At 36.8% G+C, this 24,286-nt stretch overlaps 1 protein-coding gene across 8 annotated transcripts in view; it reads left to right on the top strand.

The window, feature by feature from the left end:
- TDRD3 (tudor domain containing 3) overlaps window positions 1–24,286 on the top strand; it is a 197,371-nt gene that overhangs the window by 101,109 nt on the left and 71,976 nt on the right. For 6 of the 8 annotated variants that reach the window (XM_081550321.1, XM_081550322.1, XM_081550318.1 and 3 more), the window contains 5 exons: window positions 2,202–2,273; window positions 4,930–5,079; window positions 11,909–12,049; window positions 19,422–19,578; window positions 20,340–20,465. In XM_081550321.1, coding sequence (XP_081406447.1) covers window positions 2,202–2,273; window positions 4,930–5,079; window positions 11,909–12,049; window positions 19,422–19,578; window positions 20,340–20,465 — 646 coding nt within the window. The remainder of the gene's footprint in view (window positions 1–2,201; window positions 2,274–4,929; window positions 5,080–11,908; window positions 12,050–19,421; window positions 19,579–20,339; window positions 20,466–24,286) is intronic. The other 2 variants (XM_081550320.1, XM_081550324.1) reach the window with 1 other exon arrangement.

Below are 24,286 nucleotides of genomic sequence, written 5' to 3'. Positions count from 1 at the left end.
TAAAATGGACTTGATTTTTTCACTTTAGCTGGTCTTTTTTTTTTTAATGTATAAATTAAAACTAGGGAAAGGATCTCTTGATTATTTTATGCATTTGTGTGTTTTTAAAAATAGATTAACATCTTAAATACAGCTGATCAAGAAGTATGATATTCATATACAGTTTAAATTGTTCTTTAATTAAACTGAATATTATTGTCGTTTTTAGTCTTAGTGCTTTTTAGTATAACTGACATAAAATGCAAAATATACTTTATATAATGTGGGGACTCTTGTCGTTCAGTCCCTAAGTCTTGTCTGATTATTTGTGACACCAGTGACTGCAGTACACCTGCCTCCCCTATCCTTCACTGTCTTCTGGAGTTTGCTCAAACTCATGTCCATTGAGTCAGTGATGCCATCCAACCATCTCATTCTATGCTGCCCCCTTTTCCTTTTTGCCTTCAATCTTTCCCAGCATCAGAGTCTTTTCCAGTGAGTTGGCTCTTCACATCAGGCGGCCAACACATTGGAGTTTCAGCTTAAGTATCAGTCCTTACAATGAATATTCAGGGTTGATTTTCTTTAGGATTGACTGGTTTGATCTCATTGCAGTCCAAGGGACTCTCAAGAGTCTTCTCCAGCACCACAATTCAAAAGCATCAATTCTTTCGTGCTTAGCCTTCTTTTATGGTTCAACTCTCACATCCGTACATGACCACTGGAAAAACCGGACCTTTGTTGGCAAAATGATGCCTCTGCTTTTTAATACACTGTCTAGGTTTGTCATAGCTTTCTTTCTAAGGAACAGCATCTTTTAATTTCATGGCTGCAGTGATCATCCGTAGTGATTTTAGAGCCCAAGAAATGAAATTAAGCAAATAAAATCTGTCAATTCTTCTACTTTCTCCCTTTCTGTTTGCCCTGAAGTGATGGGACTGGATATCATGATCTTAGTTTTTTGAATGTTGAATTTTAAGCCAGCTTTTTTACTCTCCTCTTTCAGCCTCATCAAGAGGCTCCTTAGTTCCTCTTCAGTTTCTGCCATTAGGGTGGTATCATCTGCATACCTGAGGTTGCTGTATTTCTCCTGGCAATCTTGATTCCAGCTTGTGATTCACCTATCCCAGCATTTTTGATGATGTACTTTGCATAGAAGTTAAATAAGCAGGGTGACAACATACAGCCTTACTGTACTCCTTTCCCAATTTTGAACCAGTCTGTTGCTCCATGTCTGGTTCTAACTGTTGCTTCTTGACCTGCATACAGGTTTCTCAGGAGACAGGTAGAATGGTTTGGTAGTCCCATCTCTTAAGAATTTTCCACAGTTTGTTCTGATCTACACAGTCAAAGTCATAGTCAATGAAGCAGATACTTTTCTGGAATTCTCTTGCTTTTTCTATGATCCAGCAGATGTTGGCACTTTGATCTCTGATTCCTCTGCCTTTTCTAAATCCAGCTTGAACATCTGGAAGTTCTCAGTTTACATATTGTTGAAGTCTAGCTTAGAGAATTTTCAGCATTACTTTGCTATCATGTGAAATGAGTGCAATTGTGTGTTAGTTTGAATATTCTTTGGCATCACCTTTCTTTGGGATTGGAATGAAAACTGAACTTTTCCAGTCCAGTGGCCACTGCTGAGTTTTCCACATTTGCTGACATATTGATACTTTAACAGCATCATCTTTTAGAATTATAAACATCTCAGCTGTAATTCTATCACCTCCTCTAGCTTTGTTCATAGTAATGCTTCCTCAGGCCCACTTGACTTCACCCACAGGATATCTGGCTCTAAGTGAGTGATCACACCATTGTGCTTATCCAGGTCATTAATTGCTTTTTTGTATAGTTTTTCTGTGTATTCTTGCTACCTCTTCTTAATCTCTTCTGCTTCTGTTAGGTCCTTACAGTTTGTGTCCTTTATTGTGCTCATCCCTGCATGAAATGTTCCTTTGATAGCTGTAATTTTCTTGAAGAGATCTGTAGTCATTCCCATTCTGTTGTTTTCCTCTATTTCTTTGCATTGTTCATTGAAGAAGGCCTTCTTATCTCTCCTTGCTATTTTCTTGAACTCTGCATGTTTTATATAGTTTAAAATAATTAATAGACTTTTTTTTTTTCTGTTTTAGGAATCTACTAAAATAATTGGATTCCTGGTGCATAAGTGTTGTTAAATATATTTTTAATGTATAAATCTGTTTTATAACTCACTTTTCTCATAGAGCTTGTCAAAACACAATAGAAGCAATATTGGAACCGAAGGTGGACCACCTCCTTTTGTGCCTTTTGGACAGGTAATGACTTTCATTTTGGCAGATGAATTTTAATCAGCAAAAAGTATTTTTCATTTATATTCATGTTGTGCTCAGTTTTGTACTGACCTCTTCACTCAGTGGTCATAGGAGTTACATGGAAATGTATTAATTATAAGAAATTGATCATTGTGGTTTTTTCCCTTTATTTTAATTAAAGTTTTGGTGTAGATTCTTTTCTCAAAAGCTGTTAACTCAAAGATTCAAACAATTAAGAGACACACCCAATGTCAATTTAAGACTAAGATAAGATGGTGGTGGGGGCTTTTGTTTTTTGAGAGAGAGAGAAATGCAAATGTAAGAAGACAAAAATATGCTATAATTTCTCACTTTGTTCATTAAAAACAAAGAGGGAGGAAAAATAAAAGCATCAACAGAAGAATTGATAGGAGACAAAAAAGTTGGAACAAGGAAGGGCATCATTGCACTTTAGGAGGACCTACTCTCCCAGCTGTCCCTTCCGAGGCTCTGTTCTTCTGCCTTCATCCAAAGACCCATCTTAGTCAAAGACTTAATTTTATTTCCAGTTGGTATTTTCCTTTTCAGCTACAGCAGCCCTGATCTTTCTCTCACATAAGTGAAACATTTTTATTTCCTAATTATTTCCTAATTTTCAACTACCTTGCTGCAGAATGTTACCTCAAGGTAGCTCCTCAGCTGGCCAGTATCTTGTCTTTCTGGTTGTGCTAAACATCAGATTGCATTCAAAACAATCTCCTTTAGCTTGTCCCTGCTTTATACCTGAAGAATCCAAGAGTAATCCCTCTGACTGCTTGCTTTTTGTCATATGACGCGACTAAAATTTAGCTTTTGGTAACCTGCCTTGCATTTGAGCTTTATTTTCCTTCAAGAGTGCTGACTCAAAATTGAAGATAAGTTGTGAACACAGCAGCTAGGAAACAGAGACCTACATCTCAGTAGCAATTTTAAAAAATTTGGTATGAGAAACACATCTAGTAGATCAGGAAATAAATGAGCAGAATCAGTTGAATGGCATCCTCTTCAAAACCCTTTTTTGGAGGATCTACTCAAAATTAAATAATTCATTCTTGCATCATGGCTATTTTGAAAGTGTTTAAAAACATATGCCATTTTTTATTGCGCTTAAGAACATGTGAAATTCAATATAAAAGGAGGCATGATCTATGCTGATGATATTCTCATTTCTATAGTGAAAAATCCCAAGAGTGAAAACATTCTATTAACTTATATTTGAAAATAATAAGTGCTATTTTTAAAAATTTTCTTTCCTCATAAACATTTTGGAGATAATATTTCTTTCATAAATTGCTAACAGAGACTTATGATTTAATTATTTTCAAGAATTTGAAGTATATATAGCTTTTTTTTTTTGGGGAGTTTAGTTCAGTTGCTCAGTTGTGACCGACGCTTTGCGATCCCATGATCTGCAGCACGGCAGGCCTCCCTGTCCATCACCAACTCCCAGAGCTTGCTCAAACTCATGTCCATCAAGTTGATGATGACATCCAACCATCTCATCCTTTGTTGTCCCCTTCTCCTCCCGCCTTCAATCTTTCTCAGCATCAGGGTCTTTTCCAATGAGTCAGTTCTTTGCACCAGGTGGCCAAAGTATTGGGGTTTCAGATTCAGCATCAGTCCTTCCAATGAAGATTCCGAACTGATTTCCTTTAGGATTTACTGGAATTTGTCTCAAGAGACTAAAATCCCACAACTTTGCAGCCTGACTGAGGGAGAGAGTATGTTTTTAGCTTTTGATTTGGTTTATAAGTTGAAAGACATCTTTCTATATGTAAAAGTAACTATACTTTTTGGAATTAGAAAGTATATTAAAAGTTACAGATTCAATAATGTTATTTGTTTATGAAGTCCATTGTGAAAATCTCTTATTCAGCATCTTAGCCTTGTACATTGGTTAAAGACAGAGTATGCTGGCTGTGTGTTGGAATCAGCTATTTTATATGTATATTATTGAACATCTGTAATTCCATAACACATTTATTTGAAAGCATATTTTTATTCCTCTTTAACATTATTGAGTTGAAAAAGGTTTATTTTATAGGAGTTTTGCTGCTAGGATTAAAAGGGAGAATTGAATTCAGGGCTTACTTTTAGACATTGAGGGCTTTCTTCATTTATCTCAAGAGACTAAAATCCCACAACTTTGCAGCCTGATTGGGGGAGAGAGTATGTTTTTAGCTTTTGATTTGGTTTATAAGTTGAAAGACATCTTTCTATATGTAAAAGTAACTATATACTACTTAACCCTCATGGATGTTGTGGCATAATGTGGAAATCAGCTCTTAATAAAAAACCAAATTTTCTTCTTGTGCAATAGTCTAGACTGTTTGAAATTTTAAATTACTTAAAATCATTATCCTAAAATGAAACTTAGAACTTTTGGTTTAATGAATGTTTTAAATATGCTCCCCCCTTTTAGATGGCTATATTTAGTGTAGTTTTCATTTACTAGTTACAGTTAAAGTTAACTTCAGTTAGTTTTCTACCTTTATTTTTAAATCTGGGGATAGAATTATATTTTTATGGGCTCTTACTTGTTGTGATTCAGATATTTCTTTTGACGATATATACTCTCTTACAAAAAGTTGAATCTCTTCTGATATTACTGAAGCATTTTGTTTTTATTTGTTATTACCAGAAGTGTGTATCTCATATCCAAGTGGATAGCAGAGAACTTGATCGAAGAAAGACATTACAAGTGACAATGCCTGTCAAACCTCCAAATGATAATGATGAATTTGAAAAGCAAAGGACTGCTGCTATTGCAGAAGTTGCAAAGAGCAAAGAAGTAAGAAGCTAAATCATTGTGAATTCCTCTTATTCCTTGCTTTTATGTTCTATTTAGATTACTCACAATCATTATTGTCTTTTCACATAAAGTAACTAATTGAACAAACTTTTGACATTCTTTTTCCATATTCTATCAGTAGAGAATTTCCTGGTACCTTTTGGAATCTTAAGCTTACACCATTTCACTTGTAAACATTTGTTTTCCAAGTCTCCTTAACAATTCCATTAAGTTGCTTTTGCTGACAAACCACCCTTCTTTTCTCCCTCTTTCTTTTCTTCTTAACAATATACAACTGAACACAACAACTTTTTCTTTTAATGACAGAGGGGTTCCTATTATTAGGTTGGATGGATGATACTTTCTGAGGAAAGTTTTCTCCTACCATAGAACCTTGGTTCAGGTAAAAATTAGAAGGTGAATCAATGGCTCAGGATGAACAATTTTGTCAGTTTTCATTCTTAAATCTAATGTATAGTAAAAACACAATTTTTATCTTTGGATTATATGTACATTTATACATACCCTCTCTTATTTACTATTATTAGACAAAAGGTTTTCTTTTCATAATTTTTAATTTGTTACTTATTTGAAATAGGTTGTTTCTCTAGTTATTTATTTATTTGTAGCTTTTGATAAGAAATTTTAGTTCATGAATTAGTTGGTTGCTTAAACAGAATTTTCTTAACCAGTGATATTGAAATAAATTTCTTTATTCAAAACCAGCAATAAACCTTAGCTAACAATTTTTTTTTCCTATTTAAATTCAAAATTTAAGAGGGGACTTCTTGAATTTTGGTAATTCTTCCCATAGTGTCATTCTACTATCTGTTTGTGATAGGCGGACAAGAGCACAAATTCTAGAATCAGGCAGCCTAGAAGTATATATACTACTGAGAACTTGGATAGATTACTTAAATTTTGTACCGTATTCTTTTATCGATAGCAGTGGGACAAGAGAACAAATTCTGGAATCAGACAGCCTAGAAGCATATACTGCTGAGAACTGGGATAGATTACTTAAATTTTGTACCATATTTTATTTATCTATGAAAAGATGATAGCAGTAGTACCTACTTCATATGTTTACTGTAAGAATTAAAATTGCTAATATTTAAAACACTTTAGGATACTGCATGGCACAGATCATGATATTGTTACTGAATTCCTGTTCAGCTGCTTATCATTGAAGAATCCAATACTGAGAGTGTTGGTTAAAAGGAAATATAGCTTTATTGAGGAGGCTGGCAATTCTGAGGAGAAAGGTGGGAGTATGTTCCAAAAAGCCAGCTCCCAACTTGCCAGGTTTTGCTTGGAGATTATATAGGGTAAAGAGGAAAGGGTTATGGTGCTCATAGGGATGGGGCTGTCTTCTATTTTCAGAGATGATTGTCTTGATCACACAATTCCAAGTAGCTATCAAGTCTCACTTGTGATTGGAACATTATCTAAGTCATAAATCTTTGGTTAACTATTTCTGGAGAATAAGGAACAAGGGTGAGGTTTATAGAACAACTAATCTTCAATCTCAGTAAGCATCAACAGTTTTCTTCATTCAGCAAGCTAAGCTAAGTTAATGTTGAACTAGGGTAGAAGTCAGGCATCGTAAGCATAAGATCACAGCCGTATCCTAACTAAGGAACAGTGCTGGAATAATGCTGAGGAGCTGAGATCCCTAGTTATAGTTTCACAGCCTCCGTTACAGTGTCAGGTTGTTAAGTCACTTCAGTTGTGTCCACCTCTGTGTGACCCTCTAGACTGCAGCCTGCCAGGCTCAACAGTCCTGTGCTGTGCTGTGCTTAGCCTCTCAGTCATGTCTGACCCTTTGTGACTCCATGGGCTGTAGCCCCCAAGGCTCCTCTGTCCACGGGGATTCTCCAGGCAAGAATACTGGAGTGGTTGCCATGCTCTCCTCATTCTTGTGCTAAAAGCCTTCGGTAAATGTGACTATTGCTATCCCTCAGTGTTTTCTCTATCCTAAGGCACGTTTAAAAATCATTTTAATATCTCTGAAATTAACTCACTTTATCCAGTTAGCATAAAATGTATTTCTTCCTTTCCCAAAAACTGTTAAAATTATGGAGTTTCGGAAGAGGATATTGGTAATATATCAGTTTCCTAATGATTGTAGCAAAGTTGTTATTTTGATTTACATTTTTCTCAGACAAACTTTCTTTCCAAAATTTTGTTTGATGTCTGTTTACTGGACTCTAGTTAATATATGGTAATAGGCTTCATTTTTTAAAGTCATAATTGATCACATTTTATTTTCCCATAAGTATTTGTAAATAAAGAATCATAGTTTTCTAAAGCAGAATTTCAACTTTCCAGTTTATATGTAAGAGTTGATTGGAGGCTCAAAACTGTAAGAACGTGCCCAAGGTTACCCAGTGACAATTCTGGGACTAACCTACATATATTACAGTAGAACATTTTATCTATGTCTATGTATCTTTCTATATAGATGAGTATACACATACATATTCATATTTAATGAGTGTCTGAAAAGCAAAATTATATGACAGTGTAATTTCCCTGGAAAGATATTTTATGTTCATCTATTTAACCACTTAATGTGGGTTTGGTGGAATCTACTGCAGATGACCAAGTGATGTTTTTCATTCCTTTCTTCCTTCATTCAACAAATATTTTTTTGAGAACCTGTAATATGCCAGGAAGTGTCTTAAATGCCTCGGTTTAAACAATGACTAAATATGCAAAAGATTTCTGCCTTTATCAACCTTACCTTTTAGTAAGTTAAACAGATTGGCATAGTAGTAAGTATGTAAATTATATGGTAGGTTAGAAGTTGATAAGTGCCATGGGCAAAAGTAAAGTAGAATGGGTAGTTAGGAAGGTTTCGGTGGTGAGGGGAGTTGGTGGGGGTGCAGTTTAAAATAGGATGGTCAGAGGAGGAGAACAAGATGGCAGAGGAGTAGGTAGACATGGAGTATATCTCTCTCCACGGATACATCAGAAATACACCGTCAGACACAGAAGTGCATGCAGAACACCAGCTGAGAGTGGACAGGAGTACCTGACCAGCAGAAAATAATATACAGAACCAAACAAAACTTGGTAGGATGAAGGAACTAGGGGGAAAAACAGGAGTGTTAGTAGGACTGGACCTGCCCTCGGCGGGAGGGGGAACTGAAGCAGGGGTCCGATCTCCATAACAGGACAATTATGTGAGTCAGAGGAGAAACATTTTAAGCTGAGAGTGAGGCAGCTGATCTATGACAGCCTAAATGGAATGAGAATCAGACAGTCCATGCCTCAGCCGTACATACCCTGGACAGGGATTCAGGTCCCCTGGAAGGCGCAGCTGCTGGGAGCTGGAGTTTAGGGATTGTGGAGCAGCCAGGGTGAGGGTTGCTGTTGACTGCAGAGAGACGGATTGAGGAGATGTGAGGGAGGAGATTATGGTGGGAAATGCCTGTGGAGGAAAGCCAGGCAGCCATGGAAGCAAGGGATACTGCTGAGTCATGCGTAGGGGCTGGAGCCATCACCATAGCCCCTCTCTCTCCCCAGCATTGCCAGTTGAACAGTAGAGAGGCTGGCACATCAAACACCTGATGCACTGAACTACAGAGTAGGACCCCACCCAGGGTGCCCTTTAAGTGACTGATGTGCTAAACTATAGAGTAGGACCTGACCCAGGGAACATTTCATGCAAAGATGGGCAGATAAAAGACAGAAATGTTATGGATCTAACAGAAGCAGAAGATATTAAGAACAGGTGGCAAGAATTACGCAGAAGAATACAAAAAAGATCTTCATGACCCAGATAACCATGGTGGTGTGATCACTCACCTAGAGCCAGACATCCTGGAATGTGAAGTCAAGTGGGCCTTAGGAAGCATCACTATGAACAAAGCTAGTGGAGGTGATGAAATTCCAGTTGAGCTATTTCAAATCCTAAAAGATGATGTTGTGAAAGTGCTGCACTCAACATACCAGCAAATTTGGAAAACTCAGCAGTGGCCACAGGACTAGAAAAGGTCAGTTTTCATTCCAGTCCCAAAGAAGGGCAATGCCAAAGAATGTTCAAACTTCCGGACAATTGCACTCATCTCACACACTAGCAAAGTAATGCTCAAAATCCTCCAAGCCAGGCTTCAGCAGTACATGAACTTTGAACTTCCAGATGTTCAAGCTGGATTTAGAAAAGGCAGAGGAACCAGAGATCAAATTGCCAACATCCGCTGGATCATAGAAAAAGCAAGAGAATAACAGGAAAACATCTATTTCTGCTTTATTGATTACACCAAAGTCTATGACTCTAGATCACAACAAACTGCCAAAAATTCTGAAAGAGATGGGAATACCAGACCACCTTCCCTGTCTCTTGAGAAATCTGTATGTAGGTCAAGAAGCAACAGTTAGAACTGGACATGGAACAATGGACTGGTTCCAAATTGGGAAAGGAGTATGTCAAGGCTGTATATTGTCACCCTGCTTATTTAACTTATATGCAGAGTACATCATGCAAAATGGCAGGCTGGATGAAGCACAAGCTGGAATCAAGATTGCTGGGAGAAATATCAATAATCTCAGATATGCAGATGACACCACCCTTATGGCAGAAAGTGAAGAGCAACTGAATAGCCTCTTGATGAAAGGGAAAGAGGAGAGTCAAAAAGTTAGCTTAAAACTCAACATTCAGAAAGCTAAGATCATGGCATCTGGTCCCATCACTTCATGGCAAATAGATGGGGAAACAACAGAAACAGTGAGAGACTTTATTTTCTTGGGCTCCAAAATACTGCAGATGGTGATTGCAGCCATGAAATTAAAAGACGCTTGCTCCCTGGAAGAAAAGCTATGACCAACCTAGACTGCATATTAAAAGCAGAGACATTACTTTGCCGACAAAGGTCCATCTAGTCAAAGCTATGATTTTTCCATTAGTCATGTATGGATGTGAGAGTTGGACTATAAAGAAAGTTGAGTGCCAAAGAATTGATGCTTTTAAACTGTGGTGTTGGAGAAGACTCTTGAGAGTCCCTTGGACTGCAAGGAGGTCCAACCAGTCCATCCTAAAGGAAATCTGTCCTGAATATTCATTGGAAGGACTGATTCTGAAGCTGAAACTCCAGTACTTTGGCCACCTGATGCAAAGAACTGACTCATTGGAAAAGACCCTGATGCTGGGAAAGGTTGAAGGCAAGAAGAGAAGGGACAACAGAGGATGAGATGTTTGGATGGAATCACCGACTCAATGGACTTGAGTTTGAGCAAGATCTGGGAGTTGATGATGGACATGGGAGCCTGGTGTCCTGCAGTCCATGGGGTTGCAAAGAGTTGGACACAGCTGAGCAACTGAACTGAACTGAAGCCTGTATTCTTACCTATACTGCATTGTTTCTCAGTCTGATAAACTTTGTATCACATTAATATAAACTCATATTTTTGCTTATGGTTGCATAAATAATGACTATCAAGACATTTCAAATCTTTTTTTTTTTTTGCTGGATGAATGAATGAATCCAGTAATGAATCTCTGAAGATGTGGTTTTAATTTTGATTTGAGTTAAATTTAAATATTGTGATGTCTCAACTACCTAATAGAGATATTTAACATGTTGTCCATTGATGATCATATCACATCATTTTTCTGTTTTTCAGGTTCTATTTCTTTATATTTTCATATGATTCAAGTTAATTTCTTGGTCTTATTTAAATGTATATCTGAAATGTTCTCTTATTGTAATCATTGTAAGACACTTTAAAAATATTACCAGTTATCCCTAATAAAAATCAAGTGTTGACTTCTGCTTTTATTAGATTTTTTAGAAAAGTATAAAGATATTATATAACCAGATGCATAATTTGATATTGTACAAATAACAACCATGAGGTGCTTTTCAATCATGAATTTATCTTTCTGAACCAGTGTTCTAATCTTTCCACAGTGGTTTTGATAAAATAGAAATGAAATCAAATTCAGATTTCATTACACAAAGAATTATTCAAATAAGTCAGACAAAATAAGAACTAGGACTTTAAAAGTTTTATACATAGTTGATAAGGTATAGCATGGGACAGTGTATGCATGCTCAGTCGTGTCTGACTCTTTGTGACCCCATGTATTGTAGCCTGCCAGGCTCTTCTGTCCATGGGATTTCCCAGGCAAGAAATACTGGAGTGGGTTGCTGTTTCCTTCTCCAGGGGATCTTCCCCACCCAGGGATCTTCCCTGCCTCTCCTGCATTGGCAGGCTGATTCTTTACCACTTGTGTCATTTGGGGAGCCCCCAAGATATAGTGTACTATGCAATTAATATAGATAATAAATTAGTAATGAGACTTTTAATCCAGTATTAAAATTTGTATTATTTGTTTACATTCTTCGATTATAGAATATAGAACATTATTCCTGTTACTGGATCATGGGTATAATGTAACTGATTCCTAAATATGTTTGATGCCTTGCTAAAGAAAGCCTTGACATGTAGCTGGATTTGTAACACGCGTGCCATAATATCAGTCAAGTATTTTACTGGAATAATTTTTGACATATCATCTCCATACTTGTATTATTTTCTATATTGCTGTCTACTTAAGTTTATTCTAATGATTTGCCTTGAAGATACAAAAATTATAATCATATAATTTTTTTAATTCCCTCACCTGGACTTGTGGAAGGATGAGATTATGACTAGTAAATGTTTAGAAAGAATTAGTTAACATTTCATTTTTTTCCTGTTAAACATAATTAGGAAACTTAACTACTTTAGTTTTGCTAGATGTTTTTAGTCATAACTTAGACTTTAGAGCTTTTTAAAATGCTGTTTATTTATATTTATTTTATCTTTCCCTTATCTGAAGACCAAGACGTTTGGAGGCTGCGGTGGTGGTGCTAGAAGTAATCTCAACATGAGTGCTGCTGGTAACCGAAATAGGGAAATTTTACAGAAAGAAAAGGCAAACAAATCAGAGGGAAAACATGAAGGTGTCTATAGAGAACTGGTAAGACTGAAGAACCAACCACAAAGTTTGTGTCTTTTTTTCTTTAGCAGTCTTGTTTTTAAATTCTCAGAACCACCACTAACTTTTTGAGTATATTATAGACAGTGTCACAAGTCTAAGAAGACTTTCATTAAGGATTCCATTTTAATTCATGGAAAATTTGGATTATTTGAAAAATAATATACTTAAGTAAAATTTACTTAACTTTCTAATGTGTGAATGATGTCTTTTGGAATGGACTGATAAAAAGTCATCGAATTACACAGAAAACACTCAATGGAAATTATATTCTAAAAGATGATGCATCAAAAACGTTAGTTATCTGCCCTTTCCTCTCCTTTCCAACATCTTTTCTCAGATTTTGTCTGAAGTCATTTTGTTTTGTTCTTTGCGGAAAATATATTGAAACAGTAAATGTACATTATAGACTCAATTGCAAGATATTACTAGATTTTTAAGATAAATGGGAAGTCAGATGTTGCTGGGTATGCCACAGTGTCTTCAGATATAAGGGAACTGACAAGAATTCATTTTCCTCTACCTTTAGAGCTTGAATGACTTTGGGTGATTTTGTCTGCTGCTAAGTCGCTTCAGTCGTGTCCAACTCTGTGCGACCCCATAGACGGCAGCCCACCAGGCTCCACCGTCCCTGGGATTCTCCAGGCAAGAACACTGGAGTGGGTTGCCATTTCCTTCTCCAGTGCATGAAAGGGAAAAGTGAAAGTGAAGTTGCTCAGTCGTGTCCGACTCTTAGCGATCCCATGGGCTGTAGCCTACCAGGCTCCTCCATCCATGGGATTTTCTAGGCAAGAGTACTGGAGTCGGTTGTCATTGCCTTCTCCGCAACACTTTAATAGAATCATCTTTTAGGATTTTAAATGACTCTCCTGGAATTCCATCACCTCCACTAGCTTCATGGGCAGCAGTGCCCTCTAAGGCCCACTTGACTTCACACTCCAGAATGTCTGGCTATAGGTGAGGGACCACACCATTGTGGTTATCCGGGTCATTAAGATCTTTCTTGTGCAATTCTTCTGTGTATTCTTTCCATCTCTTCTTGATCTCTTTTGCTTCTATTAAGTCCTTATGGTTTCTGTCCTTTGTATTGCCCATCTTTGGATGAACTGTTCCTTTGATATTTCTAATCTTCTTGATGAGATCTCTAGTCTTACCCTTTCTGATTTTTTTTTCCCTTCTATTTCTTTTGTCTAGAGAGTTCTAAAATTAGCTTAAATAATAGGGTTTGTCATCTCATATAACAAGAAATCTGGAGCTGGATGGTTATAAAGATTGGCAAATTAAGCAGTATAACAATGTTGGAACTCTGGTAGGCATTGCTCTAGTTTCTTGGCTTTCTTCTCTGGGTTACAGGATTCTCTGTGTGTTAAATCTTCATGCAGAAAGTTCAAAGGCAGGAATGAAAGGGGACATTTCTCTGTGTGTGGGTGTTTTATCAGATAAAATAATTTTGGAAATCTCCGGTAAATTCCATCTATGCTTCATTGACTGGAACTAGGTTATGTATCCATTCCTAAATCAATCACTAGCTAAGGAGAATGGGTTTATAACAGAGCTAGACTATTGCTTCCTTGAATACATGACCATCTCATTGTAAAAAAAAAAGTCAGTTTTCAGGTTTGAGTGGATATAGCAAGTTGAAAAAGACACCGTCTCTTACTCAAGAAGTGCTTTAACTTGAGTGCATTGAGAGCTGTTGTCTGGGAATGTCTTGCCATAGAACGCTAAAGACCAGCAGTTTGGGATTGTTTTGAGGATTAAAAGCATAAGAAGGGAGTGATAAAGAAGGCAAAATGGAAAGTTCCAGGAATTGTCTCCTCCACCAAAACAACTATTAAGTTGACAAACGTCTGAAGCAACTATTTTACAACTTTAAAGTCAAGTCAAACTCTTGCAGCATACAGAATGGTGATAGATGAAGAAAGAGGCTGGTCACTGGCTAATTACAAAGATAATGGAACAAAGACTCCAGTGATCACAGATCACAAAGAATATAATCCTTACCAAAAAAGTTTGAAACAGTTACTAAACAAACTTATAACTGCGGCCTTCATCAAGTAACAACACCAATCTCTGAGGAGGAGGGAGAATTTAATTTTCAAAATTACAGTATTCAGAATTTTCAGTTCTCAGCAGAAAATTATAAAGCATACCAAAAAACAGAAAGTATGACCCATTCATAGGAAAAAGAAAGAAATTGAAAGAAACTCTCCCTGAAGAAACCCAGGCATTGAACTTAACAAAAAAAAGACCTCAAATTAACTGTCTTAGAAATACAGGTCTGAAGGGAACCATTGACAAAGAGCTAAAAGAAATCAGAACAATATATGGATGATATATGAGGATATATCAATAAAGGTAAATTATAAAAAGAGAAAATAGAATTACTTGAACTAGAAAGTACAGTAGAAGAAATAAAAATTTTTCTTAGCTTCAACATCAGACAAGAGCAGGAAGAAGAAAGAACTACTGAGCTTTAATAGAGGACAGTTGAAATTTACCCAATCTAAGATGAAAAAGAGAGAAGAATGAAGAAAAAATAGAGCCTAAGGGATCTATGTCAGTTCAGTTCAGTCGCTCAGTCGTGTCCGACTCTTTGCGACCCCATGAATTGCAGCACGCCAGGCCTCTCTGTCCATCACCAACTCCCAGAGTCTACCCAAACCCATGTCCATCGAGTCGGTGATGCCATCCAACCATCTCATCCTCTGTCGTCCCTTCTCCTGCCCGCAATCCTACCCAGCATTAGGGTCTTTTCCAATGAGTCAACCCTTCGCATGAGGTGCCCAAAGTACTGGAGTTTCAGCTTCAACATCAGACCTTCCAATGAACACCCAGGATTGATTTCTTTTAGGATGGATTGATTGGATCTCCTTGCAGTCCAAGGGACTCTCAAGAGTCTTCTCCAACACCACAGTTCAAAAGCATCAATTCTTCGGCGCTCAGCTTTCTTCACCGTCCAACTCTCACATCCATACATGACCACTGGAAAAACCATAGCCTTGACTAGACAGACGTTTGTTGGCAAAGTAATGTCTCTGCTTTTAAATATGCTATCTAGGTTGGCCATAACCTTCCTTCCAAGGAGTAAGCGTCTTTTAATTTCATGGCTGCAATCACCATCAGCAGTGATTTTGGAGCCCAAAAAAATAAAGTCTGACACTGTTTCCACTGTTTCCCCATCTATTTCCCATGAAGTGATGGGACCGGATGCCATGATCGTAGTTTTCTGAACGTTGAGCTTTAAGCCAACTTTTTCACTCTCCTCTTTCACCTTCATCAAGAGGCTCTTTAGTTCTTCTTCACTCTCTGCCATAAGGGTGGTGTCATCCGCATATCTGAGGTTATTGATATTTCTCCCAGCAATCTTGATTCCAGCTTGTGTTTCTTCCAGCCCAGCATTTCTCATGATGTACTCTGCATATAAGTTAAATAAGCAGGGTGACAATATACAGCCTTGACGTACTCCTTCTCCTATTTGGAACCAGTATGTTGTTCCATGTCCAGTTCTAACTGTTGCTTCCTGACCTGCATATAGGTTTCTCAAGAGACAGGTCAGATGGTCTGGTATTCCCATCTCTTTCAGAATTTTCCACAGTTTGTTGTGATCCACACAGTCAAAGGCTTTGGCATAGTCAATAAAGCAGAAACAGATGTTTTTCTAGAACTCTCTTGCTTTTTCGATGATCCAGCGGATATTGGCAATTTGATCTCTGGTTCCTCTGCCTTTTCTAAAACCAGCTTGAACATCTGGAAGTTCGTGATTGACGTATTGCTGAAGCCTGGCTTGGAGAATTTTGAGCATTACTTTACTAGCGTGTGAGATGAGTGCAATTGTGCGGTAGTTTGAGCATTCTTTGGCATTGCCTTTCTTTGGGATTGGAACGAAGACTGACCTCTTCCAGTCCTGTGGCCACTGCTGAGTTTTCCAGATTTGCTGGCATATCGAATGCAGCGCTTTCACAGCATCACCTTTGAGGATTTGAAATAGCTCAAGTGGAATTCCATCACCTCCACTATCTTTGTTCATAGTGATGCTTTCTAAGGCCCACTTGACTTCACATTCCAGGATGTCTGGCTCTAGGTGAGTGATCACACCATCGTGATTATCTGGGTCGTGAAGATCTTTTTTGTACAGTTCTTCTATGTATTCTTGCCACCTCTTCTTAATATCTTCTGCTTCTGTTAGGTCCATACCATTTCTGTCCTTTATCGAGCCTATCTTTGCATGAAATGTTCCTTTGGTATCTCTAATTTTCTTGAAGAGATCTCTAGTCTTTCCCAATCTGTTGTTTTCCTCTATTTCTTTGCACTGATCGCTGAGGAAGGCTTTCTTATCTCTCCTTGCTATTCGTTGGAACTCTGCATTCAGATGGAAATATCTTTTCTCTTCTCTTCCAAGCTATCTGTAAGGCCTCCTCAGACAGCCATTTTGCTTTTTTGCATTTCTTTTCCATGGGGATTTTCTTGATCCCTGTCTCCTGTACAATGTCACGAACCTCTGTCCATAGTTCATCAGGCACTCTGTCTATCAGGTCTAGACCCTTAAATCTATTTGTCATTTCCACGGTATACTCATAAGGGATTTGATCTAGGTCATACCTGAATGGTCTAGTGGTTTTCCCTACTTTCTTCAATTTAAGTCTGAATTTGGCAATAAGCAGTTCATGATCCGAGCCACAGTCTGCTCCCGGTCTTGTTTTTGCTGACTGTATAGAGCTTCTCCATCTTTGGCTGCAAAGAATATAATCATTCTGATTTCGGTGTTGACCATCTGGTGATGTCCACGTGTATGTAGAGTCTTCTCTTGTGTTGTTGGAATAGGGTGTTTGCTATTACCAGTGCGTTCTCGTGGCAGAATTCTATTAGCCTTTGCCCTGCTTCATTCTGTACTCCAAGGCCAAACTTGCCTGTTACGCCGGGTGTTTCTTGACTTCCTACTTTTGCATTCCAGTCCCCTATAATGAAAAGGACATCTTTTTTGGGTGTTAGTCCTAAAAGGTCTTGTAGGTCTTCATAGAATCGTTCAACTTCAGCTTCTTCGGCATTACTGGTTGGGGCATAGACTTGGATTACCGTGATATTGAATGGTTTGCCTTGGAAACGAACTGAGATCATTCTGTCATTTTTGAGATTGCATCCAAGTACTGCATTTCGGACTCTTTTGTTGACCATGATGGCTACTCCATTTCTTCTAAGGGATTCTTGCCTGAGGCACCATCAAATATACCAGCATATACAGTACAGGAGTCTCAATTGAAAAGAAAAAGGGATAGAAAACATATTTGAAGAACTGATGCCCCCCATTACCAAATTTGATGAAATCTACAAATCTGAGAAGCTCAATGGTCTCCTATAGGATAAATGCAGAGACACACCAAGACACATAATCTGGTTGTTGAGAGGTAGAGACAGGATATCTTGAAAGCAGTGAGAGAGAAGTAACTCATCAAATACAAGGGATCCTCAATAAATGGCCAGTTTTTCATTAAAAACTATGAAGGCAAGGAAGCAGTGGGTGATACATTGAAAGTACTGAAAGAAAAACTCTTCATCTATAATTTTATTCATAAAAACTGTCATTTAAGAATGAAGGAGACTAGTCAAAAAGACAGTTTGAAATTCTGAGACCAGGTACCCAGTGCTTTTGCCTATTGCATGGTTTTCAGTTCTTTATTTTCAGCAACTGAAAAAAAGACTTGATTGGGATGTCAGTGAATAGTTTCTTTAAAATATTTTTAAAGAATAGACAGTAGATGATTTTATAGGTTGAATTGTGTCCCATCCATCATCCCAACTCCACCTACCCCCTAACAAGATAGATTGAAGTCTTGACCACCAGTACCTTAAAATGTGACTGCCTTTCTTTGGAAATAGAATCTTTACAGAGATATCAAGTTGAAAAGAGGTCATTAGGATGGGCCCTTAGCCAAGATGACACTAATTTAATCTGTATAAAGAGGGGAGGTTTAGACACAGAGGCAGACACATAGAGAGAAAAGTTGTTATGAAGACGCACAGTGAGTAGGTGGCTATGTGACTGGAATGATGCATCTATAAACTAAGGAAAGCCAAAGATTGCCAGCAAACAACACAAACTAGAAGAGGCAAGGAAGGTTTTTTCCTAAAGCTCTCAGAGCATGGACCGGCCAGCACCCGGAATGAGAGTTTGGTTAACTGCAAATCAGGTTAACAAGAAAGGTAGAATAAGTTATACCAAGGTTGGATATGAATTAATTCTTAAGAGTGTTTTTTGGTTAAATTCTATATAAGGGACCGTATTCTTAATTAGATATTTACTTGTGAAATAATTGGGAGAGGGAAAGCCTTTGGAAGGATTTTTTTTTTTTTTTTTACATTTAGATAAGTTTTGAATAAGAAGGGTGGATTATAGTTTTAATGTCCAGGACTTTTTACATTTACTTTAGCATATCTACAGCAGGGATGTAAATTTTCTCTATGTGTAACTCTGACCTATTAGTAGCTATTACTATGTTTAAAAAGGATTTTGTGTTTGGAATTCACAAAATCAGAGTTTTTAAAAAAAAGTCAGAGTTTTAAAAACAGGGTTTTTTTTTTTTTTAAAAAGTCCTGTGCTTTTATCAATGCCTACATGGGTATGAGAGTAGATGTCAGCAACATGCGTGCTGTCTCAAATACTATCTTAAAGCCTATCCATCTGAACTCATAAAAGTGTAAAAGTTAGTTTTGTATTTCTCAGCTGGTTGTGGTTTGATAAATGTCTTCATGGGATATGTTTATGTTACTTAAACAGTCCTTTAATTCTACTCAGATCCAGATTTTTCAAGATATGGGATTCTGACTCTTGTAAAGTAGACTTTTTAAATTTGAGATATAGGCTGGCAAGCTTCATAGATAGTGTTGCTTATAAATGTAAAGCAGAATATTGAAACAATAGAGAGTAGGAAAAAACCAGGCTGCTGAGATGGTACCATTTTGTTAGCTTCATTTTATACTTTGTATTTTTTGAGAGGTACTATATAAATTGTATTTCCTTAGGAGAGAGAAGTATTAACCATGAAAATTTTTCATTAGGTAGTTTTCACTGCCTGCTTTATTTTCAAAAACTTTATTGTAACATATCATAAAATTTCTTTTTTTTGTTTGTTTTGCATTTGTAATCGTGCAGAGAAAGTACTCAAGGCACAACCTTGCATATCACAGATCTTTTCTTGACCATTGATATGAAAAAACAGCAAGCAAATAATATATTAATATCACATTTTTCCATAAACATCAGATGTAATTTTTAGTTAAAAAACAATATATATTTAAAAACTTATACTTCGCTTGTTTATTGGCCATCGACATAACTTGTATTTGTTGCTTATAGGTTGATGAGAAGGCTCTGAGACACATAACAGAAATGGGCTTTAGTAAAGAAGCATCAAGGCAAGCTCTCATGGATAATGGCAACAACTTAGAAGCAGCACTGAATGTACTTCTTAACAGCAATAAACAGAAACCTGTTACGGGTCCACCTTTGAGAGGTATAATTCATTAATCAGTGTGCCAGACAGTATAGTTTGCTTTTCAGAGAAATGTATGTTATTGACAGAAACTGGGTTTTATTGCTGTGAAGTCTGTAACTTCATTTACCTTTACGGTAAGTGGAGGAAGCACCCGTTTTGGAACCACAGAGACATATAGGTTATTGTTAGTCTCATAGTCATCTTTATATAAAATAAAGTGGGTCTAATAAAACAAGGTCTTGTGTAATAGAGAAAATATAAAATAACTGGCTCTATTTAATCTATTTCTAGAACTAGGCCACTTTTATAACGGACTAAATAGTCTACAAACACTTAATAATTAACAGGAACATGACTTTTATTTAGTTTTATTTTTAAATTATTGTATGATCAAGCATATTACGTGATTTTTCAAGTCCTAATCATATGTTCTTTTAAAAAAATAAGTAGTTGCTGTATAGCAGAGATTACCACAACATTGTAAATCAACTGTATTTCAATAAAAAAAATGGTTAAAGAAAAATCTTATGAAAATGATTTATTTCCTTTAAACACAATTTACATGAACAGATTTCCAGATAGGCCATTTAGAATATTAAAGGTGCTAGTTAATATAGTCATTTAAAAACATTTTTGTTATAAAGGATATAGATCATACAGAAAAATATGAAAAGAAATATGTGTATAAAGATTTACTTAAGATGTCTGCTGATCATATTTTAGTGTATATTGTTTTGTTTTTGCATGTATAATGTGTGTGTCTTACTTTACTTCTTAAGGTAAAGGGAAAGGCAGGGGGCGAATAAGATCTGAAGATGAAGAAGAACTAGGAAATGCAAGGCCATCAGCACCAAGCACATTGTTTGACTTCTTGGAGTCTAAAATGGGGACTTTGAGTGTGGAAGGTAGGCTAAACTTAAAGTAGATTTCTGTTTAAAGCACCAAACTTTATTTGGAATTATACAAAAAAAGTATAATATAAACACATATTCTGAGTTTTGTAAATTTATTTAATCACAAATTTCCTGTTTGACAAAAGCACAGAGTAAAATTTTAATTGTTGCATTCTGAAAACATTGAAGCTTATTTTGCCCTTTAACTGTATGATGGATGATATCATCAAATTCTTTATCCCAGTTTACTAACTGACAAGATTAGCTATGAACACAGATTGTTATGTTGGAGAAATTATTAATATTATTATGTAATTTCATATGACTTTTTTGATTCTGCAATTAGTCTCTTTTTTCTCTACATATTAACACACTGTGTGAAAATGTGTGGTTGGGGTTAGGATTAAATGAGCACAGTGAGTGAATATGCTCTCACATTGTGGTATATTTCTTAGGATGATATATTTTAGTGATTAACATAATACTGGAAGAGATATAATGATGTTTAATGTTTATTTTTAAGCATGGCATATGCTAAAGATTTACTAGAATTAAAATATTTTAATATATGATTCCAAAGATTTAGGGAAATTATTTTTAGGTTTAATTTTCTCTTTCAGATATATTTTGAATTAAATTTCAGCTCAAAGATAAAATGCTTTTATAATAAATTTTGAATGTACAAATTTCATGAAAATGGAATCTCTCATTAGGGTAGAAAGAAAAGATAATGCATTGTTTGAAAAACAAATGTTGGATGTAGAATGTAGATGATTTGTAAGTAGACACGTGTAAGATCAATATTTGCCTTTTTCTTTTTGCTTGCTTTTTAAAGCATGATGAATTCATTTTCTAATGCTATTTCACAAAATACCAAAAGTTTAATAGCTTAAAACATTGCAAATGTTTTATCTCATAGTTTCTGTGGTTCAGGAGTCTAAATGTAGCTTAGTTGAAATCTCTGATCAAGGTCTCATATACTGAAATTAAGATTTTAGCTGAGCCTGTGATCTTGTCTGAGGTTTGCGGTCCTCTTACAGGCTCATGATAGTTAGTAAAATCCACTTACTTGTGGATATAGGACTGACACATATTGCTTTCTCATTTAATACTGCTTTCTCATTTAATATTTCCTGGGTAGTGCTTTCAGCTTCTAGAGATCCTCGGGTCCTTGCCACTTGACCCCATCTCTAGCAGTTCACATGTTTGTGTCTACAAGGTTAGCAGGAGAACCTCTATTGCTTCTTAAAATCTCTCTAACTTATAGATATTTTTGTCCCAACTTCCCTTTATACTGTCCCGATCAGAGCGTCTTTGATTTCCTTTTATCCTTCTGTTTCCCTACTTTCCTTGTAGCTACTTTCCTTGTAGCTCAGTCAGTAAAGAATCTGCCTGCAGTGCAGGAGACCCAGGTTCGATCTCTGGGTTGGGAAGATCCCCTGGAGAAGGAAATGGCAACCCATTCCAGTATCCTTGCCTGGAAAATCTCATGGACAGAGGAGCCTGGTGGGCTGTAGTCCATGGGGTCGCAAAGAGTCGAGCATGACTGAGCGTCTAACACTTCCCTACATTTATTTGCTTTTGACACCTAGAGTCTCTTTTAACTCATAATGAAGTTGAGACTGAGAATAGTAATTCTCCTGTGATCTGTGTGTCTGTCATCCTTCAGTTCTCACAGAATACATCCTATACCAACAAAATTTAGTAGTATAAGCATTCCACTTGAAAAAAGGTATTAAAGTTAATTAAAATACATGACATGAATAATACACTCTTAACCGAGCATCAGTGTTAGACTTATTTCTGAGGGGACAGATATTTATGAACACATGTTAGTATTGGATATTGTCATAGTAGACTGTTTTGTATTTACTTTGTTGTTATTAACATGTTACAGAGGAATGTGGAATGTGAGAAAGAAATGGACGTTATAGTGGTATTTCACACCCTTGATTTTCACAGTGAATATAACCTGTGACCTTCATAAATCTTCAAATCCAAAAATTAGATATTTCCAATACTTGTACAGACTTTAAATTTTATCGAAATTCGCACTGTCCATTGATCATCCTAATGCTGGAAATTACCCCCTCCAACTTACATTAGAGTTGTCTGTCCTACTTGATAACCACTATTTTCAGAGAAGCAAATTTTTATTCTTTCCTAGAATATTGTGTGGAGAGGCCAGCTAACCAAGATGAGAGATGAACAGAGGCTTCCTAGAGTGGGTGGCATTTAGACAGGTTAAAGAGGAAATATTGGGGGAAGGGTATACCAAATGTAGGGAGCTCTGAATGTTCAGGCTTGGAGGCGTCAAGAACATTAGTTCCTGTGAATTGGAGGTTATGGGCGAGATGGAAACAGAAGGCTATAGATAGAAGTGGTAGGCTGGAGACAGATCAGGAGGATTTTATCCTAAAGGATTTTTTTTTTTAATTTATTTATTTTTAATTGGAGGATAATTGCTTTACAATGATCTGTTGGTTTCCACCATATCAAATCCCTTACAATTATACAGTGGAAGTGACAAATAGATTCAAAGGATTAGATCTGATAGAGTGCCTGAAGAACTATGGACGGAGGTTCATGACATTGTACAGGAGGCAGTGATCAAGACCATCCCCAAGAAAAAGAAATGCAAAAAGGCAAAATGATTGTCTGAGGAGGCCTTAAAAATAGCTGAGAAAAGAAGAGAAGCTAAAGGCAAAGGAGAAAAGGAAAGATATACCCATTTGAACACAGAATTCCAAAGAATAGCAAGGAGAGATAAGAAAGCCTTCCTCAGTGATCAATGAAAAGAGGAAAGCAATAGAATGGGAAAGACTAGAGATCTCTTCAAAAAAATTAGAGATACCAAGGGAACATTTCATGCAAAGATGGGCTTGATAAAGGACAGAAATGGTATGGACCAAACAGAAACAGAAGATATTAAAAAGAGGTGGTAAGAATACAGAAGAACTATACAAAAAAAGATCTCTATGACCCAGATAATCACGATGGTGTGATCACTCACCTAGAGGCAGACATCCTGGAATGTGAAGTCAAGTGGGCCTTGGGAAGCACCACTACGAACAAAGCTACTGAAGGTGATGGAATTCCATGGAGCTATTTCAAATCCTAAAAGATGATGCTGTGAAGGGCTGCACTCAATATGCCAGCAAATTTGGAAAACTCAGCAGTGGCCACAGGACTGGAAAAGGTCACTTTTCATTCCAACCGCAAAGAAAGGCAATGTCAAAAGAATGTTCAAACTACCACACAATTGCATTCATCTCACATGGTAGCGAAGTAATGCTGAAAATTTTTCAAGCCAAGCTTCAATAGTAAGTGAACCATGAACTTCCAGATGTTCAAGCTGAATATAGAAAAGGCAGAGGAGCCAGAGATCAAATTGCCAACATCTGTTGGATCATCAAAAAAGCAAGAGACTTTCAGAAAAACATCTGCTTTATTGACTATACTAAAGCCTTTGACTGTGTGGATCACAAAAAACTGTGGGAAGTTCTTAAAGAGATGGGAATACCAGACCACCTGACCCGCCTCCTGAGAAATCTGTATGCAGGTCAGGAAGCAACAGTTAGAACTGGACATGGAACAACAGACTGGTTCCAATTAGGGAAAGGAGTATGTCAAGGCTGTATATTGTCACCCTGCTTATTTAACTTATATGCAGAGTACATCATGAGAAGCACTGGGCTGGATGAAGCACAAGCTGGAATCAAGATTGCAGGGAGAAATATCAATAACCTCAGATATGCAGATGACACCACCCTTATGGCAGAAAGCGAAGAACTAAAGAGCCTCTTGATGAAAGTGAAAGAAGAGAGTGAAGA

Source organism: Giraffa tippelskirchi, chromosome 12 (assembly GCF_054371585.1).
Source record: "Giraffa tippelskirchi isolate mGirTip1 chromosome 12, T2T-mGirTip1v1.2.pri, whole genome shotgun sequence".
NCBI lineage: Eukaryota > Metazoa > Chordata > Mammalia > Artiodactyla > Giraffidae > Giraffa > Giraffa tippelskirchi.
The sequence above is the reverse complement of the archived record's forward strand: the minus strand, read 5'-3'. Positions and strand labels throughout refer to the sequence as shown.